A 16343-nucleotide genomic window follows, 5' to 3' on the forward strand; every position below is an offset into this window, starting at 1 on the left:
AAAAAAAAAGGCCAAAGACCCTAGTGTTTTGAATATAATAAACTAGTTATGACCAAAGTTTCATTTCATTCGGACAAAACACTTAAGAAACGGGGCCTTAGTAGAGTCGGGCCGTTTTTTTTTTTTTTTTTTTTTTTTTTGTCACCATATATATATATGCTTCTGAACATTCATCCAAAAGAAACCATATATATATATATATATGGTGACCAAAAAAAAAAAAAACCGGCATATATATATATATATCTCTCTCTCTCTGTAAGAAAATGTCTGCAGGGAATTTTGATTTACAGTCTTGCAATTCCAACTGTGCAAAGCTCCAAAAGAAAAATGGAGGCAGATAGAACATTATCAGGATTTCACTCTAGTTGCGAAACGGTGTTGGGATATATGTATGATCCTCTTCCAGATTCCATAAAGATTCCATAAAGATTCCATAAAGATTCCATAAAGATTCCCTCCACACTTGTGCGATATGGAGGCATCAACTAAAAAGATATTGTCTGGGATTTTAAGGAATTTGATCCTTTGTCTCTCTATCTGCCTGTGACGGTACAAAGTCGTCTGTTGAAGGAATTGTGGAGACAAAAACAGTTGTAATACTACAGTTCTTCAAAATACGAGTTCAGTTTGGAGAACGCTGACAAAGGATTTATCAGCGTTAGACGCTGTATTTTTTTTCTTAAGTGATGAAGGAAAAAGATACCAAGTTATTTTTCGTCTGTAATGCTTCTAAAGCTACATATGGTTTTTCAGTTTACGTGGGACAGGATGGAACCGCCTCCTTAGTATTTGCCACAGAGTAAACATGGCACCTCTGCAATGCCAATCCCTTCCAACATTGGAACTCCTGTGCGTGTTTCTAGCCAAGAAGAGTTTCCCTTTTCTAAAAAGATCCCCAGGGGACTTTCCAATAAAGGATGTTTAAATGATCACAGATGCTCAGGTGGATCTGTTTTGGATTCTGGCTGAGTTTGTCCACGTGAAAAACATTTGCATGAAACAGATTACAAGGTATCACTGAAATGTCCAAGAACATTAAATTGAACTTTGGCATAAAAGCAAATTTTCGATATGTGTCAACTGCTGACAATCAGGCTGATTCCATCAGCAAAGGGCTGGCCATCAAAAGATTTAGAGAAAAACTTTCTCATTGGTAGGCGGGAGGAATCCTTCTGGAATCATGAGCTGGGTTGCCTTTCCAGGGTTCAGAGGAAGCAGGTCCACTCTCCGGTGAATTATGTAGCTGAGAGTGAGGCTGTAGCTACTGTAGAAATCAAACTAGAAATATTTTCCAGCCATAATAGGTTGATCGGTGTGACCTCATTGGTCTTTAAATTTATCAACAGGTTAAGAACGAGATGGATCCTAAGTTGTAAGCAAAGTTACCTGCTCAAGATTCTTCAAAGGCATGGCTCCCTCCCCTTCATTGCCAAACTTTAACGAGAAAAAAAAAAAAAAAAAAAAAATCAACTAGCTACAACCACTATATATGATTTCCCCCACTCTCTATCAGTACCTAAATCTAAACGCAGATTCCATAAACAAAGCTTTTTTTCCTAGAACTGCTCACCTGAACTTATCATAGAACTTGGAAATTGGGAAGGAAATAGCATGCTTAAGCTGTTGAGGAACTTGAACCTCTTTGCAGATCCTAAAAGCATCATACGATCAATAGGAAGGTCAGAATATCACTCGTCCAGAGTCCCATTCTTTTGGGAAAAGGGCATCATTTGATGAAATTGATAATTCAAGAGTACGATCAAAGCAGCCAACATTTAGACTTGGTCGCAACCTGGAATGAAGTGAAATTGGCTTGCCGCTAACCATAATGAATGGCTAACAATTATGTTAAATGCCTCAGTACCAAATTAAACTAACTTGCGAGCCTCTTGGATGAATTTTGTCAGGCTCTAACACTGACCTGGATGTCTTGACCCCTAATTCACTCAGAAACAAATATTTACCAGAGAATGATGAGGTTGGACAACCAGGACCTAAAAACAAATAACCTTCTCAGTCAAATGCAGACCCTACGTTCTTGAGAAAAAAGCCTAACTAAATTTGCGAAGGTTTTGGAATGAAAGTTATTTATTAAGTCTTCCCCGGCTGCTTATTTGTATGAAAATAAAATAAAGTCAGAGGATATAATGCTCATAAAAAGCCCTGAAGACCAAGCCTTTCTGGTCTAGATGAAGTTTTGGAATTAATCCAAGAAAGCAACCATTGTAGTGAAGATGAGGAAAGGTACACGCACTCCATCGAGTCTCTCTTTCCCGTGGAATTCTCTCAACAGCCTGAAGAACCTGACCTGACATGGAACCTTCAAGTTCTCAAGACATAACTCAAAGCTCACAATAGGGAAAGAGTGTTATAATTTAGATCTGCCTCACTTGTAATAGACCTTAAGATACCAAACTTGCGATCGATGTGCCGACTGGTTTCATTTCAAGTGTGTGGGAGTAATTGAAATGCCACCAGAAAAACAATTGTTCTATCTGACTTGAAATCCTTCAGTTAAAACTAGTAACCCAGTTTGTCGGTCTGATTTCTTTTAATTAGGATTTTTTTTTTCTTTTTTTTGTGGGAATGTGTGATAACTAGAACTGTGACAACAGCATATTCTTTTCGTTGATTTGACTCTTGAGTATATATCCGACAATGTTGGACCATTTTTCTGTTATCCAAAACCGGGTGGCTATTTTCTTTTCTTTATTTTTTTTTTTTCAACAAAGGAGTCACCACTTATCAAGGCCCGGAAGCCACTCGAGGATAATGGTTAAGTGTACCGTAGTCAATGGGAAAATGTCGAAGTAATCATTGGTCGTGGAACTTTGGTAAATCGGATTACTTAAGGAGATGGCTCATCAAGAACTTGTTTATGTTGGACTTGAAGACGACCATCAGTTGGAAAGTAGGCAAACGGAAGAGAGTTCCACAGGGATGCAGTTCTAAGAAAGAAGCTTTGTTCATGGAATCTACGTTTAGGTTTAGGCATAGATAATGAGTGATTTGACATGTTACATAGACACTCTAGTCTCATCAAATTTTGTTGAACGAGAGGTTGGGCATATAAGATGTGCTGGGTTTGGTCTCTCTTCAGTCTTCCTTAGTTTTCAGATAAAAAAAAAACGTTAAATTCTTTTAGCTTATCAGCTTTTCTTTACAAAAGTAAGCAACAATATTTATGTTAATGCTCCCTCAAATAAAAGAATATTCTAAATATGAGATGAAGTAAAAAAAAATTAAAAAAAAAAAAAATTAAAAAAAAAATTTAATTAAATGAAAAAGGAAAGAAATGAAGTTAATGAAAAGCAAAGAAAACAAATTTTTTTTTTTTTTTTTTTTTCCAAACCAAAAACTTGTTCTCGCACAAATCAAGACAATGATAACCCGATCCGTGAGCTTTTAAGTTCAAGTGAGTCGATCTTGACCTCAATTCGGTCACCAAGTTCAAGTTGTGTCCGATTCTTTTGCACCAAGATTTCTGGTCTCATTTTGCTAATGTGCAACAGGCCGTCGATGCCGACACCAATGTCGACAAATGCCCCAAAATGAGTGACATTCGATACACGCCCAGTGAGCGTCTGACCAAGCTTCAAGTCATTCAGTGTGGTGATTTCTGTCCGGAACAAAGGTTTCTCATATCCTGTAAAAAAAATCCAAAGAAAAAAAAACAATAAATAATGGTACTGGTCGTAACAGCATTATTTGAGAGTTTAAAGAGGTGAGAAAATTTTCACAAATCATGTGTAGTAAGAACTAGCTGGCAGCCTGGCGTTGCCCGGTCCTACAATACGCTTAAACATAATATTTTAATTCATGCAGATTGTGTATGTACGAGGGGTGTGCAATAAGTAGTGCCCCTGATCTACTTCCAGCTGATCTAGCTGAAATTTTGCATCTACAGGTTATGTGGCAAAGTACAGCTCTGAACTAATTGTGGTTTCTGTTTTTACAGGTGTTTGAACTGAGTCTCAAAAACGGTCTCCAGAGCTGCATCAAACGATGGGAGAAATGCATAACTCTGGGTGGTTCTTACCTAGAGAAAGACTAATAACTGTGCCAAGTTTTGTTGCTCTACTGCTGTGGATCAGGGGGCATTACTTATTGCACGCCCCTCGTATTATTATAGAATCAATTCTCTGTTGAATATTATAATTTGCCCAGTGGACTAATTCGCAAAAATTTTTAATAAAAAAAATAATGATAATGTTGTTCATCAAATTCCGTCAGTTATTTGGGCTTGACGATGAATGCCCTGAAAAAGTCACTTCTGATTAATGTTTAATTTTAAAATATGCATATATATGAAGAAATCATTTGTGCTGATTTTAAATGGTACCTCTTCTTTTATCGTAAATTGAACTCATACAAAAGAATTTAAAAAAAAAAAGGGGGAGGTACACTCGGGCTTGAACAGGGGGATCATTCGATCTGTATTTGAATGCTCTACCACTAAGCTACATTTCAAGATAAATCTTTTTTTTTTTGTTTTGTTTTTTTTATCTCCTTTGATTGGTGTAATGTAAAATATTCCCTTGTAAAACTTTTTTTTTTTATCTATAAAAGAGAAAAGCTATTTTTAATCGATTTTTTTTCAATACTTACCAGATTAATTTCTGTACAGAACATATCTAAGAACACTGTCAGACATATAAGTTAACTTTGTGTGAAATTTGTAAAAGATATTCTCAGTTGTTTCGGAACCTATGAGGAAGGAAAACACACACACACACACACACACAAAGTGACTTTTATATAATAGTAGATATATGTAATACTGTTTCCCATGGATTTCTTCTCTTTCATCTTCTCTCATTTTGGCCATGCCGTCGTCTCCCATACATTAGCGACTGCCGAGGGAAGTACACTAGATGACAAGTATATAAAATAAAGTAAAACAATAAAACTCAAAAGGAAAACACAAACTCTGACACTTTCTGTAAATATTAGTTGCACTCTGGATGTGTGTGTGACACCATCATGGGAAACGACCTCTAGGTGCTAAGGTCTACATCTGCTGAGTTTGTGTAAATTTCAACTCATCTCGATCTGCTCCAGTTGTCCATGACTGGAAACTGTCCTCAACTGTCACAAACTCAAAACTGTCCGTAAATTGTCCCTAACTGTCCCCAAATTCATTTCCACTCCTAAAACTGTCTGTAAACTAACTTTAAATATATTGACTTCTATTGTCTGGTCCTTTGTTTCAATTACTGCCACACCTTGATTAACGATCCTGTTCTTGTTTACAGTACTACAGCCTGGACACTCACCAAAAGAGTAGAAAGAAAGCTAGTGATGCCCTTTTCTCTTCCCTTCAACCTCTTTCCTCACAGAAGAGACGTTGCGAGTCTGTCTCTAGTCTATCGTTATTTTCATATCAAGTGCTCATATGAGTTCCAATCTATGGTACCTCCCTTACCAAACTTTCACAAAAATACACTCGTCTAGCTAAAACCACTATCAATAATTTCCACTCTCTATCTGTGCCTAAACCTAAACAGGGATTCCATCAACAAAGCTAATTTCCTAGAACTGTTCCACTGGCCTGCTTTCCAACTGACTACAATATGGTTATCTTCAAATGGAGAGGGGGGGGTAAACAACAACGGGGAAAGATTAGGTGCGGGGGATGCAGAATCCAACAAAGTGAGGACACATGAAGTCAGTTTATGCAAAAGTCATCTCCGTGCGAAATGAAAGTCAAGAAAAAAGGGCAACCAAAAGAGGCGCAGTGGATAAAAGTGTTGAATCTCTACGGTTCCAGGAGAGCACTGCCTGAAGATAGCGGTTTCAATCCTACCAAAATATGGCCAGAGGATGAGTTGGCCAAAACGTGTTGAGACAGCAACAACTATGGAAGGCAGTAATTACTGAGGATAGTTACGAAACTCAGCATTTCTATCCGGCCGTGGGTAATCACCTAATGATGGCCAGAGTTGGCCGAAACATGGTGAGAGAACAACAACAACTATGACGATGAGGATAACAGTCCGCAAATAAAGAAAGAAGAAAGAGCAACAGTTATTTCTTTACAGGGTGAGGGTGGGGGGTGGGTTACAACTTAGCAAAACAAAAAATATGAATCAATTTACCCCTCCATCCCTCGTCTTTTACATGCTAAATGAGATTTATAAACTTGGCACAATTGAAATTCCAACTCTATTATATGAGAAACATGACAAAAGACAAGTCTGACAAAAGGTCAATAAAAAAGAGCGTATACTTACCGTCACGGAGATCATAGTTAATTGATTGCAATAATCCGTCTACAATAAGTTTCACGGTAGGTTCTCCTGCGTTCAGTTCTTCAGCAAGTTTTTTGATGTCTGAAAGAAGAATTGGATAATTCATAAAACAAAACGTCTCAAGTTTTGTTCACAAAATCTTTCTATAAAAATCAAATTATTGAGATCAGCTGAACGTCTGTCAGTTCATATTCAAACATGTTTAAAATCTAGATTATTTGGATCAAGTACTAATGTGGCTCAAGGATAAAAAAAAAACTTTCTAGGGGAGCTAGTGCTCTTCACATTTAAAAAACTTATCCCCGTCCTTCCTTGTACCTTGATGGAGATGAGTATAATTTAAAACGTATTATGAAAAACAGTGACTTCAGAGCGTGTTGTCAATTAGAGGAGACTAGGAAGGATGGGGGTGGGAGGCTTTGCCCGGTCATAAAGTACACTTAAATATGATATTTTAATTTGTCCAAATTTTGTATATATCATAATAGTCGTGATTTCAAAAGTAAAAAAAAAAAAGTATTTGGGTGCCATCAGCTAGAATTGAAACCGAAAGCAAAACTGTAGCATTCAAAGCTGGTGATGTTACCACTGTACCAACGTTAAACACATATGAACTGATTAAAAATAAACTAAGAGGAATGTACAAAATGTATAACGATTTTTTCAATTTTGACCCCTTAAAAACTATTTTAACCGGCTAAAAGACCCATAAAAGAACGGTCCATAAAAATCCAATCATTTGAGGCCCTTAGTGCCATTCTGCAACTTTTAGTTTTGGAGGAGATAGAGTTTGAAATTATGGAGAAAGACAGACACAGTGCTTTTTATATATTAAATTTACCTGTAATTACATATAGTGTTCAATTCTAGCACAGCCAAGATCCCTGCACAGTTAATTCTCAGGAGAGAATTAATGATGCCAAGAACTCAACACAAAATCCCTGAGCAGGCGTAACAGATGTCATATCAACCTCTTGATCTAAACGGAATGCGTTGATCATTTTATTATGCTTAACACTTGGGGAGTTAGTTGCTGTACCAGGACTTAACAGCTGTTCCAGAAATGTCACCATGGGGCAGGCACATCAAGTCACTATTCTCGGCAAGCAACCGTACTTGGTAAAATCTAGTTGTAAGATCACTCTTCTGGTGATTGAAGGTTCCATCTTCAGTCCAGGTGAGACTTAATAGAATATATTTGTGATTTGCTTAAGACTTCTACCAAGTTATGGCTGATGGAATGAGAGCATGCTACCCCCATTGAATGAGGAAAAAGTTCCATTTTAAATTCCGTGCAGATTCCCAAGTTTGACAAGATGCATGAAAAGAAGATTGGAGGTTACAGCGACAACAAAAATGTTGTGAAAATGACACTCCAGGTGAGAACAGTAGCCCAACCTATGTTGTGAAAATGACACTCCAGGTGAGAACAGTAGCCCAACCTATGTTGTGAAAATGACACTCCAGGTGAGAACAGTAGCCCAACCTATGTTGTGAAAATGACACTCCAGGTGAGAACAGTAGCCCAACCTATGTTGTGAAAATGACACTCCAGGTGAGAACAGTAGCCCAACCTATGTTGTGAAAATGACACTCCAGGTGAGAACAGTAGCCCAACCTATGTTGTGAAAATGACACTCCAGGTGAGAACAGTAGCCCAACCTATGTTGTGAAAATGACACTCCAGGTGAGAACAGTAGCCCAACCTATGTTGTGAAAATGACACTCCAGGTGAGAACAGTAGCCCAACCTATGTTGTGAAAATGACACTCCAGGTGAGAACAGTAGTCCAACCTATGTCGTGAAAATGACACTCCAGGTGAGAACAGTAGCCCAAATAATGTAAGCTGATACTTTAAGAATAACAAATCAAAAACACAATGGCCGCAACAACTAAAAAAAAATTCGGAACAAAAGTTTGATTTTACATGCACTACAAAGTAAATTCGAATCTTATGTTTGAATAAAAAAAGCTCATTTCAGAGCAAAAATCGATTTCATCCAACATTTAGATACACCTGAAGAAGGTCGAAGGTTGCATGAGCCAAAACGTTGTGAAAATAATACTCAAGATGAGAACGGTAGTCCAAAAAATCCAAATTATCAATCCTTATCTCAAAAATTCGGAAACAACATTGTTAATAATTTGATGATCAAATCATTCCATAAAAATTAAATCTAATTTTCATAAAAATCATTTTTTTTTCTTTTTTTTTCATCTTTTGTGCTAGTTTAGTGGACTCTAATCTTCAAGCTTTCTGCTTTCTTAAGCTTTTTTCCTCTTTTGAAATCTTCGATTATATCTACTATATATTATATATATACTACTAGCGGGGGTACCCGGCGTTGCCCGAGTGTTTGTTTCCGGGACGGGGGGAGGGAGTTTTAAAAAATGTTATGGTAGGTAAGTAGGAAGGATCAAACCCGGAGTCATGAGTAAAAGTAGGAAAATAAAGTGTGAAAAAAAACAAAAAAAAACATCTGCAACGTTAACAGTTCGGCCACCAAGAAAAGTCCATTCCAGTTGTTTAGGAAAAAAAAAAAAAAAAAAAAAAAAAAAAAAAAAAAAAAAAAAACGACTACGGTAGGTCGGCGCGAACGTGAAAATATAATGTGAATTGTCCAGCACGCTAACCACTACGCCACAGAGCACTGCAGCTTAGTTTAGTGATTTTAAATAACTTCACATGAAAGAACTACGAAGCCAAACCGGTGTTCTCTTCTCAACTGTTCCTTGTGAACGATTCCCAAACGGTGTTAAGTGGTGGCAGGGGGAGGAGGAATTTATTAGAGAGAAAATATTTTACCACTTCCATTAATCTTAACCGATTTTGGCCGTGACTTCTCAACAGAAAAAGTATAGAAATCTAAGATTATCGAGGAATTTGAGAAATAATAAGCCTATAAGACACCTCAGATATTGTTCTGCCGTTTGTGCATATTATATTTGCATGAAATATCTTGATTTTTAATCCTATTAATGTCAAAATCAGACGGGAAAAAATGAGTTCATTTTATTTATATAGAAGATATATTATATTATACTATATATTATATTATACTATATATTATATCTACTATAAGCTTCTGGGCTTGATCTTTACTCCTGATCTTAAATGGAATACATACATCAAATATATTGCCAAGGCCGTTGGAAAAATGGTGGGATCCTTCTATCGATCCAGTAGATATCTCGCTGCTGATGCAATTCTCTATCTATATAAGAGCCAGGTATGTCCAAGGATGGAGTACTGTTTCCACATCTGGGCAAGAGCTGCTAGAAAGGACTTATTCTGCCTTGATAGAGTTCAAAATAGACTTCATAGCCTCGTTGGAGATGTCCTTTTCTCTTCCCTGCAACCTCTATCTCACAGAAGAGATGTTGCGAGTTTGTCTCCGCTTTATCATTATTTTCATGGAAAGTGTTCGACTGAGCTTCAATCTATGGTCCCCTCCTCGCCAAACTTTCACAAGAAACACTCGTCTAGCTGAAAACACTATCAATAATTCCTCCCACTCTTTATCTGTGCCTAAACCTAAACATAGATTCCATGAACAAAGCTTCTTTCTTAGAACTGCACGTCTGTGGAATTGTCTTCAGTTTTCCAGCTGACTACAATATGGTTGTCTTCAAGTCCAACGTAAACAAGTTCTTGGTGACTCGTTCCACTTAAGTTAATAAATTTACTAAATTTCCATTACTAACGATTACTATATTGTCCAATTGACTACTGTACACTCTTAACCCTTATCCTCGAGTGGTCTCTAGACCTTGATAAGTGGTTATGCATATGTAAAAAAAAAACCCAAAAAAAGAAACACTGCTGGGTCCAACTCTTATCTTCATCAATGATCTCTCAAATCACATTCCTACTTCATTAGTCGACATTTATGCAGACAACCCTACGATCTATGGCAACACTTCAGGGGCCAACAACAACCAAGATCTTTCCGAGTCTCTCTCGTCAGATCTTGAGCACGTAGTGCAATGGGGTAAAAAGTGGCTGGTTAATGTTAACGCATCTAAAACCAAGCTTTTATCTTTTAATCATAAACGCTCCGATCCTCACTCGGCCCCAATTGATATGAATGGCTATCGTCTAAAAGAGGCTTCCTGTTTTGACAAACTTCCGGATCTGATTTTTACTCCTGACCTGAAGTGGAAGATTTATATCAAATCTGTTGACAAGACCGTTGGACAAATGGTTGCATCATTCTACCTCTCCAGAAGGTATCTAACTCCCCACGCAATCCTTTATCTGTATAAGAGCCAGATACGACCTAAAATAGAATACTGTTGCCATATCTGGGCAGGAGCTGTTCGGGTAACCTATCCTGCCTTGACAAAGTTCAAAATCGCCTTCAAAACCTAGTAGGTAATGCCCTCTTCTCTTCCCTGCAACGTCTTTCTCACAGAAGAGCCGTTGTGAGCCTGTCTCTACTCTATCGTTACTTTCATGGCAAGTGCTCGTCTGAGCTTCAATCTATGATCCTCTCTTGCCAAACTTTCACAAAAACCACATTCGTCTAGCTACAACCACTATCAACAATTTTCCCCGCAATCTCTATCTGTATCTAAATCTAAACACAAATTCCATGAACAAAAACTGCTCACCTGTGGAAGTTTGTTCCACTGGCCTGCTTTCCAACTAACTACAATATGGTCATCTTCAAGTCCAATGTAAACAAGTTCTGGCAAGCCGCCCCCTTAACTAATCAAATTACACCAAACTCCCACTACTAACGATTACTATGCTGTTATTCCAATGACTACCATACACTTATTAATCCTTATCCTCGAGTGACCTTTTGGCCTTGATAAGTGGTGACTTCCTTGTAAAATGCTAAAGTCACTATCATCACTCCTCAGCAGAACGAGAAAACTTCTTGCATTATGGAAATCTATTAAAAAGGAACAAAAAACGGATTGTTTACATTTCAGCATTAAATAACCAAATAGATACCTCACTGTCTGCCAAGCTTCAGCACCTGTCTCATCACCCCAGTGTTGCATCTTTGTGCTTGCTTTACAAGCATCTCCACAGAATGTGCTCCGATTAACTGCACTTGTATCACCTGAACGAAAATATACTTCCAATCTACCCGACTAACAGCGAAACCACACCCTTTCAGTGTACAGATTCCCAGCTGTTGGAAAACGTTTGAATCTAAAAAAAAAAAAAAAATTTTTTTTAAAATAGCTTCTTTTTTTGGAACAGCTTGATCTCTGTATTTTTTCCAACCGTACCAAAATTTAAATATAATGTGAAACAACTTCTTGCTACTCAATTTCCCATCCATGTTGCTCCGTATAAATCTGCCCTGTATCATAGTAGCCCTTTTACACTTCAGTGGCAATATGCCTTGTTTGAAGGCGAACAAAAGTTTTTAAAAATTAAGAAATAAATAAAATGTGCGCTTTTTTTTGCGTAATTGCTGAGACCCCTCATCTTAAAAGTATTGGTCTATTTCAAACTTAAGCATGACAGACCAAAGAAAATGCTATTTCAAACTTAAGCATGACAGACCAAAGAATATCCTATTTCAAACTTAAGCATGACAGACCGGAGAAAATGCTATTTTAAATTTAAGTATGACAGACTGTAGTGAATGAAATATACAATTTAAGCTTAATAATCGATCCTACCTTAAAATGTATGAAAAAAAGAGAGGGGGGGCAAAAGGTAAAATAAATGCATCAAAACAATCTGTTATATATGATGCTTATCCCTTTGCCCGGACAACGCCGGATGGTCCTGCTGGTTGCCTATGAATGCTGTTTTCTAATAAATCCGTGTTATATAAAATGCGAACATGTCAAAACAAATTTCGATTTAATCCTTCAAATTGTTTTCGTTAAAAATTGCTTTGACTACAAGAAAACAATAACGGATCATTTCTTGAGGCATATACACTCGATAACGACATTTCCGGAGTTATACTAATTTAGCCTCTTATGGGGATGCAGCCAAAAATGCTATTTCAAACTATTTCAAACTTAAGCATGATTTGATTTATCGTATGAAACTGGTTAACACACACACACACACACACACACACACACACACACACACACACACACAAATGAAACTTAGGTACTTCACGGGAAACGTGGACCTTAAATAAATGGATTTTAATTTAATGGCTGCTCCCTGAGGTTTTTTTTTTTTTCACTTTCTTCGTATATATTGTGAGAAATTAATCTCACAAACTCAATACTCCCTGGCTGAGGGAAAAATAATTCCACAAATTACAAAACCATGCCTTTAAACTCAAATTTTATTCAGTTATAACCTCAACGAAAGGTTGTTGGTCCAGATACAGTCCTTGCAAAACGGTAGGTCAGTTTTGCCTCCCGATTGAGAGTCAGTAGTTAACTCCTTCTGTTGGAATGGTAGCGTAGTTTTCCTTCAAAAAGGTCCATGATAACTCATGGTGTTCTTGGCAAGAGTTTTGGTGCCTTTAATTAAGCATAAATCGAGTCCCTTGGGACCCTAATTGAATTGAGAAAAGTTCGTAAAGTGTTCAAATGATGCCTTCCTCTAATTGGGATATATTCGGCACACTATTCACGAAAAACACCCGTCTAGCTGAAACCACTGGGCAGGAGCTGCTAAAAACAGCCTATCCTGCCTTGACAGAGTACAAAATAGACTTTGTGGCTTAGTGGGGGATGCTCTTTTTTCTTCCCTGCAACCTCTCTCCCACAGAAGAGACGTTGCGAGCCTATCTTTGTTTTATCGTTATTTCCATGGCAGGTGCTCGTCTGAGCTCCAATCTCTGGTCTCCCTCTTGCCAATCTTTTACGAAAAACACCCGTCTAGCTGAAACAACTGTCAAAAATTTTCACCACTCTTTATCTGTGCCTAAATCAAAACGTAGATTCCATGAACAAAGCTTCTTTCTTAGAAGTGCACGCCTGTGGAACTCCCTTCCGTCTGTCTGTTTCCCACCTGACTACAACTTGGATGTCTTCAAGTCCAACATGAACAAATTCCTGATGAACTGTCCCCTTAAGTAAGACACGTTATCAGATCTCCATTACTAACGATTACTACGATATTGTCCCATTGATTATTGTACACGCAATAACCCTTATCCCCGAGTGGCCTCTGGGCCTTGATAAGTGGTGACTTCCATGTAAAAGAAAAAATATATATATAAAAGTGTCTCTGTTTGTAGAGATTTCAAGTCCTTTTTCACCAAACATTTAGGTGAAATAAACATGAAATTGTTCCGGCTCCATTCGCAATATGGCATTCATCTCGGATCTGACTTTTGTGAATCTCTCTTGCTGGGAGGTTTTCGTAGACTGAAACAAATGGATGTTTACAAAAAAGGCGCCAAGTAATTATCTTGGCCCATACAAACTAACCAATCACAGGCTGCCTACAAGAAATGTGCACAGGCGGCTTAAAACATTGAAAATGGTATTGCAACTGGAATTTTTCACAATATTTCATACATTTCTTTTTTTCTTTAACGAGTATGGAATTTATTTTATTTTTTGAATTTTTTTATTTCTTTAATTAAATTTGATTCATACTTTTATCTCGTGCTTGTTTTTATTTTATTTTCAAAACTTTTTCTAAGGTACTATTTGAGGCAGAAAAACAATAAAAAGCCGAAAGCATTATTTGAATGTGTATAAAAAAAATAAATGCAACAAAAAATAATATTCAGTGGGGGAAAATATAATAAAAATAAATCAAAATAAAATTAAAACGAAAATAAAATAAAAACAAGCACGAAATAAAATTATGAATCAAATTTAAAGAAATTAAAAAAAATAATAAATAAATACATGCTCGATTAAAAAAAAAAAAAAAGTATGAGATATACGAAAAAACTGAAAGAAAATCTCAGGGAGCAGCCATTAAATTAAAACTCGTTTACGCAGGGTCTACGTTCCCCGTGAAGTGCCGAAACTTATACCTATGCCTTCAAAGATCGTCTTTTGGTGAATATAGTTCGATCAGTACGATCACTGATCAAATTATTCATCAAAATTTGATCAGCAAATATTCTAAAGGTTATAAGATTTTTTTTATTATTTGTACAATTTGGTACATGGGGTTTGTATTACTGTACACGAAATTGATTCGAAAAAGTTGTCAAGAAACAAATATATAACAAATAAATGTTATCAAAGGCAAGATAAGTTACTTTTCTACCTAACTGGATACTTTTTTAGTGTTTTTATTTAATGTAACATGTTTATTTAACTTAAAAAACATACGGTGTTTACCAATGTATTGGAAAATTTTAAATGGCGCCCGACTCTCTCTTTGGCACAGTAAGTTTGGGAAAAGGAGTTAAAAACATAAAAAATATACAAAATACTGTTAAAAACTCATCAAATATGTCTCAGCCTATGTCACTGTAACATATATTGAGTGGGTTTCTAATAGTATTTTGTGTATTTTTTTATTTTTAACTCATTTTCCCAAACTTACCATGTCAAAGAGAGAGTCGGGCGCCATTTTAACTTTCCCAATACATCGGTAAACTGTATGTTTTTCGAGCTGAATAAACATGTTACATTAAATATAAACACTAAAAACATATCCAGTTGGGTAGAAAAGTAACTTATCTTGCCTTTGATAACATTTATTTGTTATATATTTGTTTGTTGACAACTTTTTCGAATCTATGTGTACACTAATATAAACCCGGTACATGTTTTATCAGCAAAATAGATAAATAAATGTAATTCAATTTAATTCATTTAAGAAAGTTTTTAACTGGAAAAATTTCCAAAATTTCACAATTTAAAAAAAACAGAAAGGGAAGTAACACTGTATTTACGAATGTATATAAAAATATGGAGCTCAGATATCACCTGCACTTAACGTACAATTTTATGTCAACATTTTTTCCCTAGTAAAGTTTCCTATAACTATCACTTTAATATGAGTAGAAAATATTTTCCGTTTTTTTTTTTTTTTTAAATAAATTCTATTCAAAAATCTGTGAAAAAAAACAGTTATGAGTTTGTTTTTTGTTTTTTTGTTTTTTAATTTTTACAATTTTGAGCACGTTTTAGCAAAAAAAACAAAAAATAAATGTAATTCGATTTAATCCATTGGAGAAATTTATTTACTGGAAAACATTTCAAAATTTCACCATTCTAAGAAAAGAAAGAGAAGTAAAACTCTGTATTTACGAATGCATAATAAAATGTTAAACTCAGATATCACTTGCACCTAACACAGCTTTCGATTTTATGTCAAAATTTTTCCCCTAGTAAAGTTTCCTATAATATATTTCTTATAAAGTTTCCTATAATATATTTCTTATAAAGTTTCCTATAATATATTTCTTATAAAGTTTCCTACAATCACTGATTTAATATGAATACTAATGTTGTATTTAGTATGGAATGGGTGACCATTTGGGACTTCCAGGTGCTGTATGTTCTCTCCGCTTATTTCAGCATTGTTTCCAGCCATCCTTGCCACTGGACTCAAACAGTGCCGATTCAGGAGATGTGTGGTTGGAGATTGCACAACCCTTACCTCACAATTATATGCACAGCTTTCCCTACAGAGGGTATCCTTTGTCTTTGGAGATTGAACAGGGGCATTAAATGTTATACTTATTGGGGTTGCCCACACTGAGGATCCAATTCTGTGGCGATTCCCAAGTTCGACTTAAGAAGGTCGAAGGTTACATTGACCAAAAAGTTGTGAAAGTAACACTCAAGATGAGAACAGTATTCCAAAGAATTCAAATTATCAATCCTTGTCTCAAAAATTCAAAAACAATGTTGTTAATAATTTGATAATCTTTAAGCCTTCTGCTTTTTTAAACTTCTTTTCTCCTTTGAAGTCTTCGATTATATCTAATATATATTATATATACTATATATTATATCTAATATATAGTATACATTATACTACATATTATATTTATTATATATTATACTATATATTATACATTATATTATATATTATATTTATTATATATTATACTATATATTATATCTAATATATATTATACATTATACTATATATTATATTTACTATATATTATACTATATATTATATCTAATATATATTATACATTATACTATATATTATACATTAT

General features: G+C 35.7%; 1 protein-coding gene across 1 annotated transcript in view; it reads right to left on the reverse strand.

Moving 5' to 3' along the window:
- Positions 1-2707: 2707 nt before the first annotated feature.
- Positions 2708-16343, reverse strand: part of LOC145266575 (S1 RNA-binding domain-containing protein 1-like) — a 444676-nt gene continuing 431040 nt past the window's right edge. Inside the window, exons 17-18 of the mRNA XM_080122415.1 lie at positions 6237-6335; positions 2708-3649 (exon numbers count right to left, since the gene is read on the reverse strand). Of these exons, the coding sequence (XP_079978541.1) occupies positions 3378-3649; positions 6237-6335 (371 nt within the window). The 3' untranslated portion in view covers positions 2708-3377. The remainder of the gene's footprint in view (positions 3650-6236; positions 6336-16343) is intronic.

This window comes from Euprymna scolopes, chromosome 41 (assembly GCF_053919585.1).
Source record: "Euprymna scolopes isolate OS-2025 chromosome 41, ASM5391958v1, whole genome shotgun sequence".
Classification (NCBI taxonomy): Eukaryota; Metazoa; Mollusca; class Cephalopoda; order Sepiida; family Sepiolidae; genus Euprymna; species Euprymna scolopes.